The sequence below is a fragment of the Rhinopithecus bieti genome, unplaced genomic scaffold, assembly GCF_001698545.2.
Source record: "Rhinopithecus bieti isolate Rb0 unplaced genomic scaffold, ASM169854v2 scaffold_3043, whole genome shotgun sequence".
NCBI classification, from domain to species: domain Eukaryota; kingdom Metazoa; phylum Chordata; class Mammalia; order Primates; family Cercopithecidae; genus Rhinopithecus; species Rhinopithecus bieti.
In genome coordinates this window covers 5085613-5109575 of record NW_016804580.1, presented here as the reverse complement: position 1 = coordinate 5109575, position 23963 = coordinate 5085613, and the positions used below count along the sequence as shown (strand labels likewise).

At 36.8% G+C, this 23963-nt stretch overlaps 1 protein-coding gene across 1 annotated transcript in view; it reads left to right on the top strand.

The window, feature by feature from the left end:
• Nucleotides 1-23963, top strand: part of NEBL (nebulette) — a 119978-nt gene that overhangs the window by 65488 nt on the left and 30527 nt on the right. The window contains 10 exon segments of the mRNA XM_017869178.1: nt 1554-1658; nt 3656-3748; nt 6864-6956; nt 10569-10661; nt 12393-12485; nt 14370-14462; nt 16055-16159; nt 17134-17305; nt 19895-19987; nt 21124-21273. Coding sequence (XP_017724667.1) covers nt 1554-1658; nt 3656-3748; nt 6864-6956; nt 10569-10661; nt 12393-12485; nt 14370-14462; nt 16055-16159; nt 17134-17305; nt 19895-19987; nt 21124-21273 — 1090 coding nt within the window.

Sequence of the window (23963 nt, the reverse complement as noted above, 5' to 3'; positions counted from 1 at the left end):
AAAGTACAAGGTGAAGTTTAGTGTTGGGTAAAAATAGAGGGAACAGTGAAGTTTTCTTGGTAAAATTTAGATTTGTCGAATATACTTGTCCCATATTCTGTAAACAAAGCTGGATGTGGGAGAAGTAATGACCACAAAAAATATTTATGGAAGAAGAATTTATTTATAAAATCTGACTTGGGCAAAAACATTCATTAGCAAATAGTATCTTTGCTGTAACATTTACTAAAATAAATGACTCCCAATGGAAAAAAAAATAATAGAAGGGATGAAAAAAATGAAATGGTTATATAAAATTGACCATAGAATTTAATTTGATTAATGGAGTTTATGCAGGAAGGAATGTGTAACAACATTTGGCGAAATTTGTTAAAATTCTGATTAAGACATAAGCAAGGACATTAACCATCCACTAGTTCAAAAGGGTAGTATCAAGATGGCAGAGTCAAATGTCAGAGGACTTGTGTGCCTGTCAGCCTCCGCAGGCAACACAGCCACTGGGATGGTCCTGAAGTGTGTGTTCTTCTGTTCTCGGTGTCCGTGAACTTGGAGACATTGGCTCTGGTCATATCAGCTGAACTAAAATCCTAGTTCAATACATTAAACAGGCAAATGGACATTTGAGTCAGTGGAGAAGAGTTACTTACTGTCTCAAGAATGCCAAACTCATTCCTTCAGTCGGTAAATACCTCCTGAGCACCCATTTGCATGCAAAACCAGACATGACTTTGCCCTTGGAAAGCTACAGACAAATCTAATAATCATGTAAATATAGTGTTACAACCATGATAGATACACCTGAAAGGAAAAGTATTGAGAGTGAAGGTGCCTGAGCTGTCAGATTTCCTGCCCTAACTTAATAGCATAGATTTTTTTTTTTTTTTTTTTTTTTTTTTTTTTAGTGTGACGTGAGAATATAATTTTAAGGGATTTTAATCACTGAAATACAATGGGGATACTTAAGAGTGTGTAATGAAGCCTGGTGCATTTCGACATGAAAAGTAGTTACCTTTCTTAATAAGCAGTAGTTTGCCAGGATAGTTAACTTCACTGATTTTGGAATCAGAGAGCCTGGTTTTAAGTTGCAGCTCTGATACTTACTATCTAGTACTTCAGTTTCTCCATCTGTAAGATGGAAATAATAATAGTATCTGCTTGTCAGGTTGATTAAATGAGTTAATGTGTGTTAAGTGCTTAGAACAATACCCATTACATAGTAAGTAAATGTAAGTGCTGGTCCTAGGATAAGATACTGCCTGGGTTGTATTAGAACTCATAGTAGCTTGTTTAGTGGAGAGAAAATTAAGATTTTAATCTCAACTTCAAAATACTGGTAACTTTCCCTTAATCAAATCTATTTTCACCTGAAGTAGGACACAAAGCATAAATCTAGAAGCCATGTGGTATGGTAGAGATTGAAGAATGGTATCATTCCCTCTCTCTCTCTCTCTCTCTTTCTCTCTCTCTCCCTCCACCTCCCTTCCTGCCTCCCTCCCTCTCACATGTGCGTGCACACACTGTTTCAGATTTATATTAACTGTTTTTATTTTTAGAGAAAGTATAAAGATGAAGCAGAGAAGATGCTTTCTAACTATTCTACCATAGCAGATACTCCTGAAATTCAGAGAATTAAGACAACTCAACAAAACATTAGTGCGGTGAGTAGCCACTATTTCTTTTCGTTGACACCTTGAAATTTTGTTTTGTAAGAAATGGTCTTTTTTTCTCATTGTCTGGTGTCTTCTGCTGTCTTACTTGAATTTTCTGTCAAGTGTATTATCTTTATTTCTTTAAAATAATAAAAATACTGATAATTTTTACAAATTATCAATTTTCATGTTTTTTTGGAATTACAAATTCAAATTTCCCTCTTTGGTACAAATTTAACTAAATTTAAAATTTAACTCTGGAAAGAAGTCTTAGTCTTCTACATGGATTTTACTTAGAAGATGAAAATAGTCATATGAAGTGATTTTATTCCTGGTAATTGTTTTTACTGATAATATATTTAGCGATTTACTCATTCTTAATAAATTTCTGAACTTATATATTTTTATTTTGAGGAAGAGGAATTGCATCGGCACTATGTTTTTTAAACTTTTGTTTTAAGTTCAGGGGTATCTGTGCAGGTTTTTACATAGGTAAACTTGTGCCATAAGGATTTGTTGTACAGATTGTTTTGTCACCCAGGTATTAAGCCTAGTACCCATTAGTTATTTTTTCTAATCCTCTCTCTCCCCTCCTACTTCACCCTCTGATAGGCACCTGTGTGTGTTGTTCCTCTCTGTATGTCCATGTGTTTTCATCATTTGGCTCCCACTTATAAGTGAGAACATGTGGTATTTGGTTTTCTGTTCCTGCATTAGTTTGCTAAGTATAATGGCGTCTAGCTCCATCCATGTCCCTGCAAAGGCCATGGTCTCATTCTTTTTTTATGGCTGCATAGTATTCCATGGTTTATATGTACCACATTTTCTTTATCCAGTCTATCATTGATGGGCATTTAGGTTGATTCCATGTCTTTGCTATTGTAAATAGTACATCAGCACTATTAATTAAGAGACTTGGTCCATGATTAATAAATGTATAAACTTGACTTCTGTTCTAAAATTGTAAAAATTGACCATACAACTAATATTTTAACATAGAATTAGCTCAGTCATTAATAGTTAAGCAAGCATCTCATCAAAATATAAATTCCAGTAAGTGTGAGGACTTCTGGAATATTTCCTACCTCCTAATTAGTTGGCTTGTGCCAGCTCTCAGGGTAAGCTGGTCAGGTGCCTGCTGGGTCTCCACAGGGATGGCCAGTCTGTACTGAGAAATGGAAAAATCTTACTGGAAGGATCAGGAAAGGAGGCTGTGTGATTCCATAGTGTTCTAGACTTCTAGCCTTTGGAGGAAAACATCTCTCCTACAGTGCTCTCCCACCCATGCAGGGGCCACTGGATTACCAAATGTCAAGAAAGGCAGTGATTCTATCCTCATTTGCCTTTCTTATAATTACTCTGGTTTTCTGCAGAGTACTCATAATGAGAGCACTCATAAATACTCTTGTGTTTTTGTTCTGCTTTGGGTTTGGAAGGAGTAGGTGTTACTGGGGGTGGAGACACATGGGAGAGGGTTAACAAATAAGTGGAAGATGAAGAAGATAGACTTGAAATTAACATTGATATTGACGATGAGCTAACATTTTCTTGGAAGAGAATGTGGGCATCCTTGTGTTTGGAGAATAGAAGTTGCCTAAAATGTCATGCTCTTTTTGAATTCAGTGATAACGGCTTAATGGGCTTTTGTAATATCTGCTTTTTCTCAAATACACGTGTGACATATATTTATATTTGAAGAAAGGAACTCTGGTTTGTCAGTGTGTATTCTTAAAGCAAATAATCTGTAGTCAGCCATGGTAGCGGTCTAGCCCTAGAGCAGGAGAGGGTTACTTGTAAGATTATGGGATATAAAACAAAAGTTTTAATGGATTATCTTAATGGATTATTTACTATCTTAATAGATTATTTAATTGGTTTCTATAATTCTGGCACTCAGATGCGGTATTCGTATTATTATAAAACCTGAGAAAATGTCTTTTTAAGATGCAGATCTAGGACTTGATTTTGACAAGCTTAGTTATTCTTTTCCTTTTCTTATAATAAAGGTATTTTATAAGAAAGAAGTAGGATCTGGCACTGCGGTAAAACATACCCCAGAGATCGAACGAGTGAAGAAGAATCAGCAGAATATTAGTTCAGTAAGTTCTCTACAGCATTAATTATCTTTTCTAAAAGCAAACAGAAACTGTAGTCAAATGTTTTAATTCTTTACTCAACTGATGGCTTTTTTCCTTTTATTCTTCACTTTACTGAAATGCTGTTTCATCGTATATCAAAGATCTAACTTTCAAAACAAAAACTATATCCTTGTTGCCCTTGACTCTGAAGCAGTATTTCATTCTGATATATCACAGTGAAGAAGAGCCAGGTCATTTTAATGAATCCTAGGATTAGATTTCATCTCTTTGAAGAGAATTTTAACTCTATTAAATTTTGCAGAGAAAGGGTACATTTCAGTACCTCTCCACAAGTTGGAAGAAAAAATTTTCCCTGATAGAATGATTAAAGGCCTTAGAACATTTATTTGGCAGCTTAAGGGAAGGTTTAGATTTGAAAAGCAAATGGTACCAATTCATTTTTAACCCATGTCAGTCACATCTCTAAGCTGTTTATCAGACACACTTCTGCCCATTTCTTCTTTCCAGCCCCTTTTACCTTCTGCTTCTTCCAGCAAAAATGAAAACAAATCACACATCTTCACTGTAAATTGTGAAATAACTTACCTTCCAATAACATTTAGACTTGGGGGAAGGGTCCCCTTCTGTTAGAATTATGCTTCTAACATTAAGGTGCTTAATGTTATGGATAAGTTGTTTTTTTTTTCCATTGAGTGTTTGACATTTGCAATGGATCATTGCTCTCCTTACCAATTAGATATTCTCCCATGTATATTTAGTACATTGAATTTCTTTTCCTTTTCTTGAGACAGAGTCTTGCTTTGTTGCCTAAGCTGGAGTGCAGTGGTGCAATAGCTCACTGCAACTGCCTCCTGGCTTCAAGTGATTCTTCTGCCTCAGCCTCCCAAGTAGCTGGGATTACAGGCACACACCACCACGCCTGGCGAATTTTTTTATTTTTATTTTTAGTAGAGATGAGGTTTTACTATGTTGGCCAGGCTGGTCTCAAACACCTGACCTCAAGTGATCCTCCCACCTCAGCCTCCCAAAGTGCTGGGATTGTAGGCATGAGCTACTGTGCCTGTCCATTACATTTAGTTTCTTGTTGAGGAAGTAAAAAGAATCGGTTCTTTAAATCGCTTCCTCTGCCTTATCTCTTCACCCTCACCTTTGGAAAGAGTACCTTCCCTTTAAGTAATCCAAGCAGAATGGCCTTGATTAGACTCATTTGTGGGTCACTTGGTCATTACGTAGCGTCCTGAGAATATCAGCGTGGGTCAGCATTTGTGAAGAAAGTGTAGGAGAGGTAAGAGAATGAAATAGTAAAGCTACTTCAAAATAAAAGTATAAAAAGTCTGCAGAATATCAGTGCAATAAAACCTCTGTAGCACGCATGGAGCTATCTCTTGAAGAAAGCGTAAGGAGGTCCTAGGCTTAAGGTGTGGATGAAGGTGGATGAATGTGTTCTTCTTATCTTTCGTGGTGAGAGCTGTGTTAGCCTGGTAGAGAAATTAGTTTGGGAGAGAAGTATAAAATACTCATTCCTTCACTTTCCAATGATAATATTTAAAATGCACCCATCGATGTACTGTGATTTAATATTATAAATATTCTGTAGTATGCAATTCTATAGACTACAGTGAAATAACTGTGCCGTTTTGATTAGAGTCCCTTTGAAAAACAAAAATGTTCATCTTTAATCATGTTAAGCTTCTCACCCGTGGAAAATCCCACAGAGTATTACAGTATATCATTTCTTCTCTTAGCATCCCTCAGCCTTTTCTAGCAAACAATAAATGCATAGTTCTGTATCTGCATGAGGTTGGGCCATAAACTCCTGCTTAGTATTCAAATGGAAAGTTGCCCTTTTAAGATTAGCTAGATCTGTCAAACCAAGATATGATTCTCTAACATTTAAAGATCTCGACATTTTCCACCTCCAGAGTACAAGCCTTTTAGCTGTTAGTTCTCTGTGTTAAGAACTATTTTTGAATTTTATTTAGAGGTAGCCTGTCTCAGTGAACTTCCAATTTAACTGTTTTGGGTCTGGACTAATATTGGCATTGTTACTTATATGAAATCCACAGATACTAAGACGTAGATGATATCTGAGATATTTAGGTACTGTTTCTTTATGACAGTCTGCATGAATTTCACCCTCTATCATTTTAAACATTACCAAGTAATTTCTGAAACATGTTTCATGTAGATTTAAATCTTTGCTAAATTTCAACACAGCCTCTTAAGTCGAGCCTATGCTTTCATATATTTACATATGTATGTATCCTTTTTATTCAAGAAAGATTGAATTTGAATTATCTTCCACGAATTTTAGACATATTAAAATACCATCTGAAGTGAGAGCATCACTAATCATTTTATGAGTTCAAAGAACTGTTTCTTGTCCCATGCATAACTGTATGCTCGTATTACCATTTGCCTGATTGATCTTCCTCTAAATAGATTTGAAGGGGGAGATTTTGAGTGAAGTAGAAGCCAGGATAAAGGTGAGCTTTTCCTAATGTGATTGTGTGGATAGCAGACACCTCTGACTTTCTGGCACTGACCTTCCTTATAGTGATGCAGGACCCAGTGGTCTATGCTTTTAGTACATTTCCTTCCATCTCCCTTTTTCTCTTCTTTTATTGTGCTCACTTTATTTTTTCCCTTATTCTGGATTATTTATGTGCTCTCAGTCAGATAGGCAATGTTCTCCAGACTCTGTGGCTAACTCAGTTTGACTTTTGCCTTTAAATATGTGTTAAATTTTAATTACCATATTAATAGAAACTGCTTTTTGGATAGAAAATAATAAATCACTTTATTTAAGATAATTTACAAGGTTTTTTTTTTCCTGCATCTGCCTAATGGTAAAATTTGTTTTCATAAACAATGTTTGCTTATTTTACTTAATAAACTCCTATAGTGATGAATAAGTGAATAGATATGGGTTTATTTGTACTTTAGGAATAAGGAATCCTGAAAACATCAGATAAAATTAAGAATTGTGTCCCCAGTGAAGGAAAAGGAATGTTGGAATTAACAAAATTCAATGATGCAATAGTTACAATTGAAGAATTCTCAATATTAAAGCCTTGCATAGAATAAAGTTAACATTTTCTTATAAATTATGCAGGTGAAATACAAAGAAGAGATGAAACATGCGACAGCCATTTCCGATCCTCCAGAACTAAAGAGAGTTAAAGAAAACCAGAAGAACATCAGCAATGTGATTATATTTCTTAAGTATTTTTTAAAAATTTTATTGTATATCAACATATAATGACAGCGTAAAACCTATACAGGCAAAATCCCATCACAATGAATCCCGTTGCAAGAGGATCAGTTCCTTAAAAGTGGAGCTAGCATTTTACACATCTGTGTGCCCTCCATGACACCTAGCTTAATGCCTTGTGTACAGCATTTATTTACTAAAGACATGTATTATTCAGACATGCAGAGTGGAATCAGACATTGGAGACTCCAAAAGGTAGTAGGATGAGAGCGGGGTGAAGGATGAAATATTGTTGGGTACAATGTACACTATTTGGGGTAATAGTTACACTAAAAGCCCAGGCATCACCACTATGCAATATATCTATGTAACGCAACTGTACTTGTACCTTTGAATCTATAAAATATAAAAAAGAATGAAACCTAGTTTCAGAAATATATATTGATATTGTCTTTTCTGTTTTGTCATCTATTTTGTTTTGTAGACATGTACATATAGTCTCTATATAGCTATATAGATAGCTAGATATCTATAGTCTATATTAGATAGTCTATATATGTATATATAGTCTATATTAGTTTATATATATCTATATATAGTTTATATTAGATAGTCTATATATATCTATATATAGTCTTTCTATATCTAGACTATCTATCTCTCTATATATATACTATATATATTAGTCTACAAAGCAAAACAAATCACAAAACAAGAAAGAAAATTTTCTATTTCTTTTATCTATACCTATTTCTGAAAATAGGTATAGATATCTATGAATATATATATTTCTGAAAATAGGTATAGATATCTATAGATAGATAACATATATATTAGTCTACAAAACAAATGACAAAACTAAAAATGAAATGTGTTATTGAATGTCTACTCTGTTCTTGTTCTTGGGGGATTTTAAAGATGAGAGGTAAGACCTAAGGCTGGGGTCGTGGGCATCCTCAAGGTTTCTAGGAGAAACAGAGATAGGAGTATATAGCTATTATTCATTGTTTCAGTGCCATTACAATAAATATTATTTGTTGGGTGCTTACTATGCGTTTTGAGTACTTCACATTGCAATATCTCATTTAATCATAAGTAATAATGCCTCTTGCAAAGTGCTGTGCAAACGCGGAAGGAAGGCTATGCAGTGGGAGGGAGAAATAGCCTTGGGGAAGGGGTAACGTTGGAGTTAGATCTTGAAAAAGTAATGAAGGTTTAGGGCTGAGTTTTGTGAGGAAAGGCGTTCCTGGCAGAGCAAACCAAATATGTTCAGGATCCAAGGCTTGTTCCAGGATTCAAGAAGAGAATTTAGTGTGATGAGTACTTGGGGTGAAAGATGGCAGGAGAGGGAGGATGCTAGAGGGGAAGTTGAGATACAGATCGCAAAAAGGTAGTGTGGATTCCCACGGTGTCTCTAAAGTGTGGTTCATATATCATTATGGCATTACAGTAGATATGTGGCTTGCCGATAATTTTAATGATTAAGAACAGTTGACTTCATGACTAAATTGTTTTAATGTTTACCTTCTTCCAAAAGAAGGGTGACTAGTTTTCAATTGATGGTAGAAATATAACAATCTCTTAGAAATAACTTTATTTGAAAATAACCGTGAATTAATTTAATGAAAAAGTATAACAGCATAGGTGTTATTTGTAGTATTTATCTAGTATGACATATGGAAAGGGGCATGCAAATGGCAGAAGTTTGGGAAATTTGGACAGCACTCAAGTGGTGTATAAGAACGTGAACCGTGGACTGTTGGATGGTTTGATTCTAACTCCAGATCTTACTTGTTGTATAATTGTTATAAGCCATTAACTTCCCCAAACCTAAATTTCCTCTATATAAGGCAAGGATAAGAGTATTGAAGAGATATTGCCTGTGAAGCACACAGCATGTTTGTGAAGGGATGAATACGAGACATGATGAATCTATCAAACTTATGTACCCAAACTTACATCCACTAGAAATTGGCAGTAACAGTTTCTCTATGTCAATAATGTGAATTTAGTATTCAGATTTCCCCTTTGAGCTTTAGCCAGAGTGATTTCTTTGGAGCTTGCCATCAATATAGATTAAACTGAAACTTTCCTCCCTTTAGCTCAATCACCCAGTCACAAGAATCTGTCTGACATCTCAAACTACATACTATGGCACAAGGACAGTTACTTATTGAGGAAAGAGACCAGAGGAACCTTACCCCTTTTTGTTTATTTTTTAAACTTATCCAACTTCCCTTCACTTTCATGTTCACTACTGAGAGTGTGCATCTCAAGTCTATTTCTTTTTCTTTTCTTTTTTTTTTTTTTGAGATAGAGTCTTACTCTGTCACCCAGGCTGGAGTGCGGTGGCATGATTTCAATTCGCTGCAACCTCTACCTCCTGGGTTCAAGCAATTCTCCTGCCTCAGCCTGCTGAGTAGCTGGGATTACAGGTGCAAACCACCATGCCTGGCTAATTTCATATATTTGGTGGAGATGGGGTTTCACCATATTGGTCAGGCTGGTCTCGAACTCACGACCTCAGTTGATCCACCCACCTCAGCCTTCCAAACTGTTGGGATTACAGGCATGAGCCATCACACCCAACCTCAAGTCTGTTTCATCAGCAGGCCCTGTAAGTCTTGTGATTTCTTGTAAAAGAAAATTCCCTAGCATGAACTTTAAAGTCTAAAAAGACACTAAAACTGTCCCTGTGAAGTTTCTTCTAATGAGATCTTAACCTCCAGCTCTACTTTTGCCTGTCAGAAGTTCATTTACCATTCTGATTTTCTGTACTGATGCTCATTTATTTTGGGGGGTGTTGTGGAATTGTTGGGAATGCTGACCACAAACAATGGAGTTAGATCCCCAGCTAAGAAAAACACCTGTGTGCATTAAGTCAGGAAAATTTCTATAACGCTAGGTCAGAGATGGGGCTTCCAATGTTAGAATGGCGTAGAGAAGAAACTTTGAAGTTCAAGGTTTCTTTATACAGTAATAGTCTATCACTAAAGTTCACGTACAGGATTTTGTGACTCCTTCCCAATGATAAGAATGTAGAATTATTATTTTTAAATATAAAATGGCAATTTGATAAATGTTGCTTTAGTGCTATGAAGGAATGAATTCATAGAATTCATTCTTATTGATGAAGGGATTATTCATTATTACTGATAAGATCACACTTAGAGAGGCCACCAATCAATAATACAATCTGAAGGAAAACAACGAAAGGTGTGATTTAAAACATTTGATAAGGGTTGGGTGTGGTGGCTCACACCTGTAATCCCAGCACTTTGGGAGGCCGAGTCAGGAGGATCGCTTGAGCATGGGAGGTTGAGGCTGCAGTGAGCTGTGATGATGCCACTGCACTCCAGCCTGGGCAACAGAGCAAGACCTTGTCTCAAAAATAAAACGACAACAACAAAACCACTTGACAAGGAAAAGACTGACATCGCCAAGAAGATAAAATCTATAAGCAATACATATTTCACTATGAAATCCTGATGATGATTTTATTAATGAATGTTCTGTAGCCATGTGACATTTAAAAAAATCTGTTCCAATGCTTTGGGGTGTATTTATTTCCCATAATCTCAAACTGTCTTGCACCTTGTCTCTCAGCTCCAGTATAAAGAGCAAAACTACAAAGCCACTCCGGTAAGCATGACCCCGGAGATAGAGAGAGTGAGGCGAAACCAGGAGCAGCTGAGTGCGGCAAGTTGTTTCTGTTTCCTTTTATATTTTCTCAAACATAACATATTCTTATTTAAAAATATGCACTTTGGAAGACTATTATCCTTAGCAAACTAACACAGGAACAGAAAACCAAATACTGCATAATAATGAGAGCTTAATGATGAGAACACATGGACACACAGAGGGAAATAACAGACACCAGGGCCTGCTGGAGGGGAGAGGGTGGGAGGTGGCAGAGGATCTGGAAAGGTAACTTTTGAGTACTGGGCTTAATGCCGGGGTGATGAAGTCATCTGTACAACAAACTCCTATAACACAAGTTCACCTGTGTAGCAAACCTGCACATGTACCTCTGAACTTAAAAGTTTTTAAAAAAATAATGAATTTGAGCAACATGCAATTATATGGATGAATCATATCATTATAATATGAAAAAGTGAATATGTCCATATAGCATTAACTCTTCTATAAAGTTTAACAACTGCAATAATAATGATGATGATAAAGGGCATATCTCCAGATTTAATAAAATATCTAAAAATTTAAAAGGAAAAGCTTTACACCCTCTGCATTTTTGGATGTTCCTTTTCACATTTCCATGTTGAAGGGCATGAACTAACTGTGTGTCCAGGAAAGTTGGGACTGTGTTGCTGTACCTTAGCTGTGTTTGCTTATTCAAGAGATCTTCATTAAGTACTCAGATTGACTGGGCATTGTCCTGGTCACCCAGACACAAAGATGGATAAGACCCACTTTCTATCCTCAGGACCTCATAGTTCAGTTGGTAAATCTCTTTAAAAAAAGTGCAGTTAATGGAGAATACTGGATCTGATGTCAATATGAAAAGAAAAAAAAGTATGTATTGGAACAGGGCAAAAGAAGACCTGGCTTGACTGGCATTCTAAGACATAGTATCAAGTCAAAGAGCCTCATAAATGGAAAATATTTTTCAATCATTCAATAATCTATTGTGAATAAAGCAAAAATAGTTAACAACGTACCTCTACTCTGTGCTGGGCCCTGTGCTAACGTTCTATGTAAACCCATGAGGTCAGCACTGTTTGTTTCTCTGGTTGGTAGATGTGGGAAACTGAGTCTTGGGGAGGTCAGAGGACATGCTGGCCTCCTCCCCAGGCCCCCACCCAGCTAGTAAGGGCAGAGCTGAAATTGGAACGTATTGTTGAACTTTCACCAATACAAACAAAAGCCTTCTTTTTCCAAGACAGATATTTTTGAAAGAGTTTAAAATGTAAGAGCAAGTTCTCCTGGGTGGAGAGAATTAGGCTCAACATTATTTATCCTTGTATTATCCCTGGGAGGTGGTGGGAGTCAGAGAGCTTTAGCTTCTATTGAAGGGGGAAGCCCCAGGGTCAGAAGACAGTAAAAAGCCTTCTAGGCTGACAGGGAATGGACTTCACAAGACTTCTCTTGTAAGGACTTCATTCTGGCGTTTCTTTAAAACGCGTTCCCTTATGATTCCATTACTTTTATTTGTGGAATGTATGGTTAATTTTGATATTGAAGAGGAAAGCATTTATCGAAGACATATTTAAACAGTAGCACCAACAACTTGTACCTGCTAAATCAGACCCATTGGAATGTGGGCGTATATGTAAGTGTGAAGGTTGATGTAATCAACTATGGAAAGAAATGTGTAAAAAGATGGTGTTAATTTTGAGCCTCGTCCTCTGTGGTGTTTCAGTGGAGCCTGTTCTGCTATCTGTTAAAGTTCTTATTTATCCTTCTTAGGTAAAATATAAGGGAGAACTTCAACGGGGAACTGCAATTTCTGATCCACCAGAGCTGAAGAGGGCAAAAGAAAACCAGAAAAACATCAGCAATGTGTGGTCATCTTAGTAACTTTTTTCTTACACTATCAAATGTATTGTCCACGTGTGAACGAAGGGATTGTATTTACAGAGTTTTCATAACCTTGAGTGATGTCCTGTTCTCATTTGACTAACAACTTATTTGAAAGATTTCAGGGACTTTGATATTGTGGGTACAGTCAGGTGTTCCCCACCTCAGGGCTCCCAGTGACTCACTAGGGTAACTTTTTTCTTTTTGTTTTTTTGAGACAGGGTCTTGCTCTGTCACCCAGGCTGGAGTGCAGTGGCACAATCTTGACTTACTGCAACCTTTGCCTTCTGGGTTCAAGTGATCCTCCCACCTCAGCCTCCCAAGTAGCTGGGACTACAGGCACATGCCACCACACCTGGCTAATTTTTGTATTTTTTGTAGAGATGGGATTTGGGCTGGTCTCAAACTCCTTAGCTCATGCAATCCACCTGCCTTGGCCTCCCAAAGTGCTGGGATTACAGGTGTGTGCCACCGGGCCAGGGTGACTTTTTTTTGACAGGTTGTTGTGTATCCCTTCTATCTTGCCATCTAACTGATGGGTGCTCTGGTCCCCTCAAGGCCCACAGTTGTAGCTTCTGGCATCCTGGCCCTGCAAACATTTTCCCTCCCTTTTCTACCCACACGTGTTCCTGTTCTTGTGCTTCCCCTCCGAGCCCCACTTTCCACTCCCCACAATTATGGCTCCATTTTTGGGCAATGTCTAGGAAGAAATGATAATGTGTGCACGGCTGAATAAGTTATATGGAGCAGGATCGTTTTGGGGGCACTTAATAAGGGGCTGGCAGTTTTTACCTGGACACCCACTTGTGGCCTGCTCCGATTCCCTGTTGTTGAAATAATTCACGGTTGCAGTTCAAGAAGAAAGTCCTCTTTTAAAGTCATTAACATATAGATTGGGTTCTTTGGAAGAGGAAACTTGGAAATCTATTATGTTCAAAGAAATCTTTTATTCTTCACACCTTGAAAGTCATTTAACCAGTTTATAATGCAAAGGCAGGTGATTGATACTTTTCCTAACAACTATATTTTAGAGAAGTAGACGCTCATCTTTCCCCCGTATATTTAGAGTCATGCTTGATGTGACTCCATTACTCTCAAAAAGAAACATGGTTATTGAGACAAGGAATGGACCAGTGAGAAGCATGCTGGCTTTTCTAAGGATGCCCACAGTCACCTATTTAAACACATCTTTACAAAAATTCTGCCGCAGTTAATTCCTAAGAAACCACGACCATATAGTACCAGTCTATGGTGACTACCTTTAAGTAATATCCATGAAGACATTTGTTCTCGTTTCCTTTTGTGATTAAATATTTATTACAGCTTTACGGGTGGTATGCCTATGTATTTGAGTACATCCACAGTGATTTGGACACATGTACTCTCTTCTGGGATGAAATGAAATAGATTGATTTAAGATGCCAGCATTTTAAATACAACTCAACCTCTGAAAATATTTTTTGTAGTTTCCTACACAACTTCCTTGGCTAACTCATTAAAATAAATACTGTGAGCCAGGCATGGTGGCTCAGGATTGTCGTCCCAGCACTTTGAGAGGCTGAGGTGGGTGGATCACTTGAGCCCAGGAGTTTCAGATCAGCTTGGACAACATGGCAAACCTCAATCTCTACAAAAATACAAAAATTAGCCAGGCATGGTGGCACGTGCCTGTAATCCTGGCTACCTGGGAGGCTGAGGTGGGAGGATTGCCTGAGCCTGGGAGGTCGAGGCCGTGGTGAGCCCAGATTGTACCACTGCATTTCAGCCTGGGTGACAGAGCAAGACCCTGTCTTAAATAAATAAATAAATAAGCCTCTTAGTTGAATTGATTCATAGTATTCTATTTTTTGTTCTCTGAAATGATAGATTTATTACAAAGGTCATCTGGGAAGAGCTACTGCTTTAAGTGTAACTCCTGAAATGGAAAGAGTGAAGAAGAATCAAGAAAATATTAGCTCGGCAAGTGGTTTTTTTCATTTTAGACTATCACAAAGAATGTCTTTTATTATTTACTTGCGGTCCTCTTTTGCTTGTGAAAATAAACCTTATTTTCAAGAAATATTTGTGATACATCCAATAAGTACACGTGTTATTTCAGATGACTTCCAAAAGCTGCCACTGCAAACATTTACATTATCTTGCAACTCTTTATTTCCAGATGTGACCAACAGTTACATTCAAAGCTTACTTTATAATTATATTCATTTAAACAACGATTCATGCTATTTTAGCCATGTCTTTGAAAGTAATAAAGCCTTTGATGTGTGCATTAAATAACTGTCATTTTACTGAAATATTTCATTGAACATGGATTGTTAAATGCTGTCTGCAAAACAAAATAGGAGATGAATCATTACTCCCACTAAAGACTTACAGAAAATAATCCTTAAATACAATTAATGTAGAATTCAGTTGCTCACCAAAGTCCAGTGGTGCACATTAGTATCTTATTTGAATATTGTGCTTCCTCGTAGTGAAGATCAGGGCTTCAATTCTGAATTGTGCATAATGCCCTCAGGTCCACAATAAGCAGTATCCAAATCTTACACCTAATCAGTTTCATAAATGGCAGTGTTCTGATGGGCAGCTGTCAAGAACACAGGTGCTTTTCTTAGCACACCCTGAATAGCTGTTTGCCTGAGAATCAGCATTTAGGCTTTGCAGTTTACAGCTTCCTAGTGGCATTTCTGTCCACTTAATTTCTGTCCACATAAATTACCTTTAAGTTGTGGCTGCTTAGAAGAACAACTAGATTTGTTCCTCATTGTTTCTTATTACCTAAGCAGAGAAAAAAATAAAAAGAAATAGAGAGTAGGTTGTATGCATTTTTCAACACTCTTATGGTAGAAAATGGGGAAATTTAGAAACAAAATAACTTTGGGTTCTATTTGATAGTTTTGGATTTTCTCTGTTTAACTTAAATATGGTAACCAGTTTGTGTGTGTGTGTGTGTGTGTGTGTGTGTGTATGTGTGTGTGTGTGTTTGAGACACAGTCTCTGTTGCCCAGGCTGGAGTGCAATAGCACAATCATAGCTCATTGCAGCTTTGAATTCCTGGGCTCAAGTAGCTGTCGTGTCTTAACCTGTCACATAGCTGGAACTACAGGCACATGCCCAGCTAATTTTTTTTTTTTTAATTTTTACCTATAGAGATGGGCGGGGGCAGGGGTGGGGTCTCACTATGTTGCCCAGCCTGGTCTCAAACCCCAGGCCTCAAGTAATCCTCCCACCTTAGCTTTCCAAGGTGCTGTGATTACAGGCATGAGCCACCGGGCCTGCCGGGTTTACAGACTAGATAGCTAGTTACTATTGGTCATTCACACATTTGTTTTCAGTTGATAGATTTAGGTCATTTTGCAGTAGGCAGTGGAGGAGATCTTTGAATGTAAAATTTTAGGTTGCTATTCTAGAACAAAATTTAACTCATTGAAAAAGTTATCTGGAAAATAATTTCATGTATGTTGCATATGGTTTCACTCATTCGTAAAGCTTAAAAAAGTGATGTCATGTGTTTTCTTATCATTGTCTTATGTCTGCTATTTACTTTGCAGGTAAAATATACCCAGGACCGTAAACAGATGAAAGGTAGACCAAGTCTGATTTTAGATACACCTGCTATGAGACATGTTAAAGAAGCACAAAATCATATTTCAATGGTAGAGTTCAACCAAATCATTCTTAAAACATGCTAAGGAATGGCCAGGTCCAGGGCACGGATGGCATTACTTCACTATTAATCTGATAACTAACAAAGCATGGAAACGTGGCTGGCTTGTCTTTTAGGGGAGGGGCATTTCTAATCACACTGAAATGTAATGGAAATATTTAGTCTAATAAAATGATTTTTCTCAGTGACTTTTTCTGGTGTGTCTTTATTTCTAATGTGACTACTATAAACTCATGGTGTGAAAGACATTCGTGTAGACATCTTTCCAATTAATTCTAAGACAAAATTTGGTCTGTTTGCCTGTCATTAAGAATATTTTAAAAGTGTATTTTGAAAGTGTGTTTTAAAATGTGTTTTAAAATGTTATCAGATGTAATTTACCTGCCATAAAGTTTGCCCATTAAAGTGTTCAATTCAGTGGTTTCTAGTATAATTTACAATTATACAACTATCTCCTGGACCTAATTTCAGGACATGAAAAAAGTGTATTTTGAGGTACAAGTTTTGTAATTATATTAAAATGGTATATATTGTTACCTATAAAATTTTAAACTAATTTTAAATAATGCCATTTTCATGAATGATTGCCTGGAGATAGATATCACTTTATTGGATATTGAAAGTTAAGAGATAGGAAATTTAATTTATACTTAGTATATTTTAGGAAGTAACCAGGATTTGAGATTATGTGTTTTTTACAACCTCTCACTAATAATAGATATAGTTTTACATATAATTTAAAATAGATATGAGCTATGATGATGAAAAGCTTTGTGAAAATATCAGCACTTGATTTCTGATGCTAAGAAACTGAAGTTCCAGAGTTTAGTTTTGGAGTATTTGGAAAAGATACATATGTGTAGACAATCTGCACGCAGTCAGTGCAGTGTACACCTGTCCTTTAATCCAAATGTGAAAGAGGTACCTATCAGCAAAATTCAGTATGTTGATTTTCGTTTTCAGGTAAAATACCATGAAGATTTTGAAAAAACAAAGGGGAGAGGCTTTACTCCTGTCGTGGACGATCCGGTGACAGAGAGAGTGAGGAAGAACACCCAGGTAGTTAGCGATGCTGCCTATAAAGGGGTCCACCCTCACATCGTGGAGATGGACAGGAGACCTGGAATCATTGTTGGTAAGCTGATGGCCTTTCTTGGCAGGTGTATGTGGTCGAAAAGATCATGTTTGTTCTAGCTTCAGAATTACCCTCTTTAGTCATCTGACTCCTCATTACATGTTGGGTGTGCTACCAATTTAAAACGGACCACTGGTAAAGCATTATTTTTGTACTATGTGTAATGGGATTTCTGGCTTTCACCTGGTATCATCTCAAGTCTTTTCTATTATTGGAAGCTCTGTCTTTAATACCTTGCTAGTGTTAAGAATGTTCCTTCTTGTTAAGCAAAGAAGCAGAGATATGAGTGATCACAATGGTTGAACAATTATTTTGTTTTTCTTCAGCCCGTGTGCTTGGTCCATGTGTTGTTCTGTTGACATCATGTGCATGAGTGGCAGAAATAACCATATTGCATTTAGGTCCTTTGATCACAAACAGACATGCCAGGGGCGTTCTGATGGTATTCCATAGTAGTAATAGCTCATTTAAAAAATACTATTTCTGGACTGGAGTAGTTGAGAGCCATCTGAAAGTCTTGCAATTAAGAGAGCAAACTTTTATTCCTGCTCTCTGTTTCTTATAGTCAGGGGAAATCCTAGAAGGATATTTGTTGAATGGTGGCTGAGATACCAGAAAAGATCATACTGAAGTATAAGGCAGGGCTAGGAAGGATGGTTATCGATTTTTCAATCTGTGTCAACATTTCAAAACTATTGTCTCCTTCAGAGCAGTTAGCTTCTGAATTATGTAGTTCAGTTATGCAACTTAAAGAATATTGTTGGTATATGCCACTCAGTAATATCAGTGTTTTCTTTATCTTCAAAAGTAGGAGCTTATTTTTTGGTACTAGTGAAAGGCCATAGAGTAAGTTATGAAGTTATGCGGGGAAAGTGTAAATTTGACAGGGTAAACCAGTGGACTAAAGTCAGAGCACTAAGTAACTTCTGTGATTATATTAAAGTGACTCTGAAAGTATTTTCTGAAGAAGGATTCCAAACATGTTTGTAGGCAATTGATAGCTTTGCTGATCTGCTGGAGTTGATTACTTAAAAGGATCACATTAAGTTGGATGGATGGGTTGTGATGTTTTCATTAAATGTGACACCAAATTAGAGTTTCATTGCTTTGTGCTAAACGGATGGAACTATCTTAAGGGATAGTGCAGGGGTTCTGATTTATCTCACTTAGGGTGGAACTGCTAAAGTCTGTACAGCTTACTCCCAGGCCCTGCACACATCAGAGGTCAGGAATGATGGTGAGGTCGTTGCTAAAAACCATGAAAATGTCTAGACCATGGGCTTTCAGAATTCAGTACTGAAAACCATTGAGGTTGAAATTATGATTGTTTTATAAAATATAAGATGTATAACTCTAAGTTATTTACTTACTTGGCAATCCGGAAGTCAGTTTATTTATTCTTATTGGGAAGAACTCTTTTCCATTGAGATTTCCGTAATTGGCCAACATTAAACTTTTCAATGAGCCATCTTCTGTATCAGGCATGAAAATACACGTTTAGAGATTTTCTGAGGAATTCAGATTAAGCCAATTTGTGCTGCTTCTATTTTTGTTGAAGGCTCTGCTACTTCTCACGAGCTGTGTAAACTTGGCCAAGCTACTCAATTTCTCTGTGACTCAGTTTCCTCATCTACAAAATGAGGATGGTATATATGAAATTTAAATTAATTAGGTGTCAAATGAGAATAGTACCTGGCATATGGTCAGCACTACATAATATTAATTAAAAACGGAGAAGCAAATTTCCAGTTCCATTTTACAAATTAATTGTTTTTGCTCTAGCTCCATTTCTGCCATATGTCTGTAACTAGGTTTTTATTTTCCAGTTGTTGGTACAGCTGTAAGTAAACAGCTTATTTTAGGATCTGATGCCCTTTTGTTGGAGAGACTGATGAATTCAGAAGCTATTAAAATACGAGGAGAATAAAGTGGTTTGCACAGTCTAATCACTGACTATAGCAGGGGTCCATTGACAGCAGGAAGCTGATATTATTTCTTTTTTCATTCATCATATTTCCTTGCTGTGTGCCTTGCTTATAACACTTTTTAAATAAGTGTATCTTATTAGATACACTTAGCTTGCACTCTCGGACTCAGAATGAAAACTAGACTTGCCACCACTCCACATTTTAAATATTTATTTCTGTTATAGGAAGGGAAGTTTTTTTGTTTTGTTTTGTTTTGTTTTTTAAACATAAACTTCTCAATTGTTTCCTATGAATTACTCACATGTCCTGAATCAGAAGCTATAATCAAACATTTTGCTTGTTTCAGCCTGTGGAGAGCAAGAGCGATTGGGGATTTGGGGGTGCTGTGGGGGATACATATAGCTGCCCCCTGTGCTCCTGTGTATCTGTGATGGGTCACAGGTACTTCAGCAAGGTCTGGCAGGGCAGCTCAATGAATAGAGCTTGTGAAAGCAAGTATTTTTCCATCCTCTTCTGAAGTCAGTAGCACTGTGAGTTTGTCTGTTACATGTTTGCTTTTTATATCTACTCCTTTGCAGACTTTGTCTTGACTCTTTTGGGTACTGGCTTTTTTTTTTTAATTCCTTCTTGATGAATGTTGATTTCTTCCTTTTGACAAAAGACCTCAAAGTTTGGCGCACAGATCCTGGCTCCATCTTCGACCTTGATCCCCTGGAAGACAATATTCAGTCTAGAAGCCTACATATGCTCTCTGGTATTGCTCACTTTTGGTTTTGTCCCAAAATTGAAACCACTATGAACTGTAGAGGTTCATTATACTGTGTAATGTAAATTTTAAAGCTGAGAATTTGGCAAACCAAAAAAATACTATGCTACTTTTAAATACAATTAATCATTTACGAAAAGAAAGGTTGCAAAAGGACTTTTTGATATATCTTAATTAGTCTGTCCTAGATTCATTTAAATAAGTTTTTTATTAGTAAGAACGCTTTTATAGAATTTCGGGGTTTACAAATACAGTTATTCGGATTTCATCAAACTGCTGAGACAAAAGGAGATTTGTTTCATAAAATACATTGTTACAATTTTTTAAAGGTAGGTTTAAGGAATGATATATAGAACAGTAGAAAGGTTTTCTATAGGGCATCATAAATGTCTTAAAAGAAAATTTCAAGTATCTTTAAAATTTTCTTTGACATTTTGCGTAATATAAAATGAATAGTTTACATAGGAAGCATAGTTAGCTTTTAACTTAGATTGCACGTTCATAATTAAAGGCAAAAAAATGGATAGTTGGGGTATGAATGATAGCTTGATTTGACATTTCAAATTTTCTCTGACAGTTATACAGTTATGTTAAACAATAGATAGCTATGTCATTTAGATCTTGCTCTAAACCCTGATTTCTACATTGTATTTAATTGTTGACGTGAATAGAATTGAGTACCCGAGGCAAAGTAGGAATTCTAGTACTTTTATACTCAATTTCATTCATATAGTTAGCCAGTGTCACTTGATTTTCTAAAAATAAAGAAAAGGCAACAAATACTATATACCTGGTGATAGTTTAAAGGAATTATTTTAAACCAGGCTTTACAATTAACAAAAATTTATTAGTTTACCAGTGTTTCTTAATCCTTGTCAATGTCCTATCCCTTACCTGTCCTTTAAAATTGAGACTTAAAAAAGCATAAAATGACAGTTAAGTCCCTCATGTAGTTGATGCAATGCATGCTGAAGTTTGCGAATAGGTGCTTAGAGCTGAGATTTTGAGTTATTCTTTACTAAGAGATTGTTTTTCTTCTCTGTTAAGCTTTTAAGTAATTTTTTTGTTGATTTTGTTTTTCGAGTCACTTAATCACACGTGTAAATACTTTCCCTCCAATATAGAAAAGGCGAGTCACTTTAGGCGACACTGGTCTCGATCCCATTCCAGCAGTACTTTCGGTACAGGTCTTGGAGACGACAGGTCAGAAATCTCAGAGATTTACCCTAGCTTTTCATGCTGCAGTGAGGTAACAAGACCGTCTGATGAAGGAGGTATCAAACATCCACCGCTTACAAAGAAGATCGATTTGTTTTTTAAGTGTGTCACAAGAGTGTCTTTAACATTATTTTCACCTTTGCATGAACATCTAGCCTGGCTGTGTTTGAGAATTTAAAATTAAATTCAGAAAGTTAATAGTCCTTTTGTTTTTTTAAAGAAAAAACCCTACTAATTTGCATTTTGCATGTTATTTTCCCGCTGTCTTACTTCACTATTATCACAGCAGTGGATTTGTAATGACAAAAGGGTCTTGAGATTTGCTACTTAAGTCTGTTTCACAGGAGTTATGTATGATAAATATACACACTACACAGTCAAAGCAGAAACTTGAGTTTTGCATAGTTTGTATCTGATTTCCATTAAGAAAAAAATCAATCTTACATTAATATTGGGGTGCCTAAGAGGTTACCATGAATGTGTATATGTTTAAATATTAATATAAACTTGCAGACAGAGTTAGATCTTGCCAAAAGAAATTGGGCATAATACTTGGGATATGAGAGGGTTTTTTTTTTTTAATGAGAAACACTATTGATTGTTAATCATCTTCTCTCCATTTTATATACCCACTCTTTTCCTGTATCTTCTGTTTTCTGCGTCCAGGCTGATGAATTAAGCCTAGAACTTTAATGAATTTCTTTAGGATGTTAAACTAATTTTACTTATAAAGCTGTTTTTAAAGGTTAAGACTAAAATGTTTCCTCACCTCATTGCAGTTATATTTTAGTACAGCAAGGAGGGGCAAAGGACTGAAGCATAGGAGAACAAAAACAATACTGAATTTCCCTTTCAACTCAAAGGCCATATTGCTGAAATCTCAAAGGAGGACATTTTGAGATTGAGCAACTTAACACCTTGGTGGTGTGACTGAGGCAATGATGAAGCTGTGAAAGATTTTGTAACTGTGTAATTGTTTTTTTTTTTTTTTTTTTTTGCACTCATTACAATGAAACACTAGTGGGAATGAAATTTATTATATTCTATACATCTTGAATTATAAATCTGGACTGGCCTTACTTTGGTACAAATTTACTAAAGGTCTCCTTTCTGTGTAACTAATGAAATAATTATAAACTAGTTGTTTTTTTGTAGGTAAAATATACATGAGAAGATCTCCCCTTTTTGTGTCTGTCCGAATTGCTAAAGAAGGGTTCAGTAACTTCCCGATTACTTTTTTGATAGAGTCTTGCTCTGTTGCCCAGGCTGGAGTGCAGTGGTACAATCTCAGCTCACTGCAACCTTCACCTCCTGGGTTCAAGTGATTCTTGTGTCTCAGTCTCCCGAGTAGGTGGGTCTACAGGTGTGTGCTACCACACCTAGCTAACTTTTGTAATTTTTATAGAGACAGGGGTCTCGCAATGTTGTCCATGCTGGTCTGGAACTCCTGACCTCAAGTGATCCACCCGCCTCGGCCTCCCAAGTGCTGGGATTACAGGTGTGAGCTACCATGCCCGACCTCTGATTACTTTTTTTGGACATGGGGTCACTGATTTTTCCCCTCAGTGTCCTTCCTGGTTCTGTAAATGCAAAATAATATTGATATTTAAAGAGATAAATAAAACCCAAAGCAAATACAAGAACTAATGTTGATCAACCTTATTTAATGTTACTCAGTTCAGCATATTGGAATTGATGTCTCTCCCAAAGGCAACGTACCAGAGAGTCTTTGTTTCATGAATGACCGTTTACTTCACGTCTGTCTCCCCAGCACATCATTCATTCATTTAGTCACCAAATGTTTACTGAGTGCTGTTTGTGCACCAGCCAAGAGCTTACATCTGGCAATGCACACAGCAGTGAGCAAAAGAAACATACATCTGCTGTAAGTGGCTTAGAGGCTGTTGGGGGGACCTTGACATTTAGCAGACACTTACACAAGTAATACATAATGATGAGCAGAATCAGGCCTGTGAGGGGGAGGAATAAGGGCTACAATAACAGGGCAGCTGCATCTGGCCTTGATGTCAGGGGAGCCTTCCTTGGGGAGGGGATGTTTGAGTAGAGATGTCAATGCTGATGGACGTTAATGAGGCTGTGGGGCTTTGGGAGAAGAATGTTTCTGATAGGACAGAGCATGCAATATCTGATTGGATAGAAGCATGCATTGGATAGGACAAAACATTGATATGTTCAAATGGAAGCATCACATACGCAGTTAGAGTTTAGAAGAGGAGGCCGCACTGGAGGTCAGTTTGGAAATCATCATCCAATTCTATGATTTAGGTCCTGAATGGATCTGTGTAGAGATCAGGAATTCGGAGGCCCTCTACTTGGATGCCTCTGCTCCCTCTGCAGCAGCAGACCACACCCACCTCACTTACCTCTTTTCATTCTCTTCTCCAAAGCTGTAAAAACCTGCTGCTGTCAATCACCTCTTTTTCTTCTCAAGCCCACATTCCTTCTCTTTTCTAATTATTTCTAGCAGGAAGACCCTATCCTAAGCCAAACTGAATGAGAAAATGTCTCATTGGAAGAAGGTATAGGCAAATATTCTTGCAATTATACTAGAATTTGAGTAAGAGTAACACATGGATAGGTAAGAGGGAATAATCATTTTTTTTTTTAAAGGGGGAATTTCATACTCCTTCAAACATGTGGGGAGATTTTGGACAGCAGTGATGACTCAGTGACTCAAATAATGCCTTGTAAGAAAAAGTTGACTCTTTTTTTTTTTTTTTTTTTT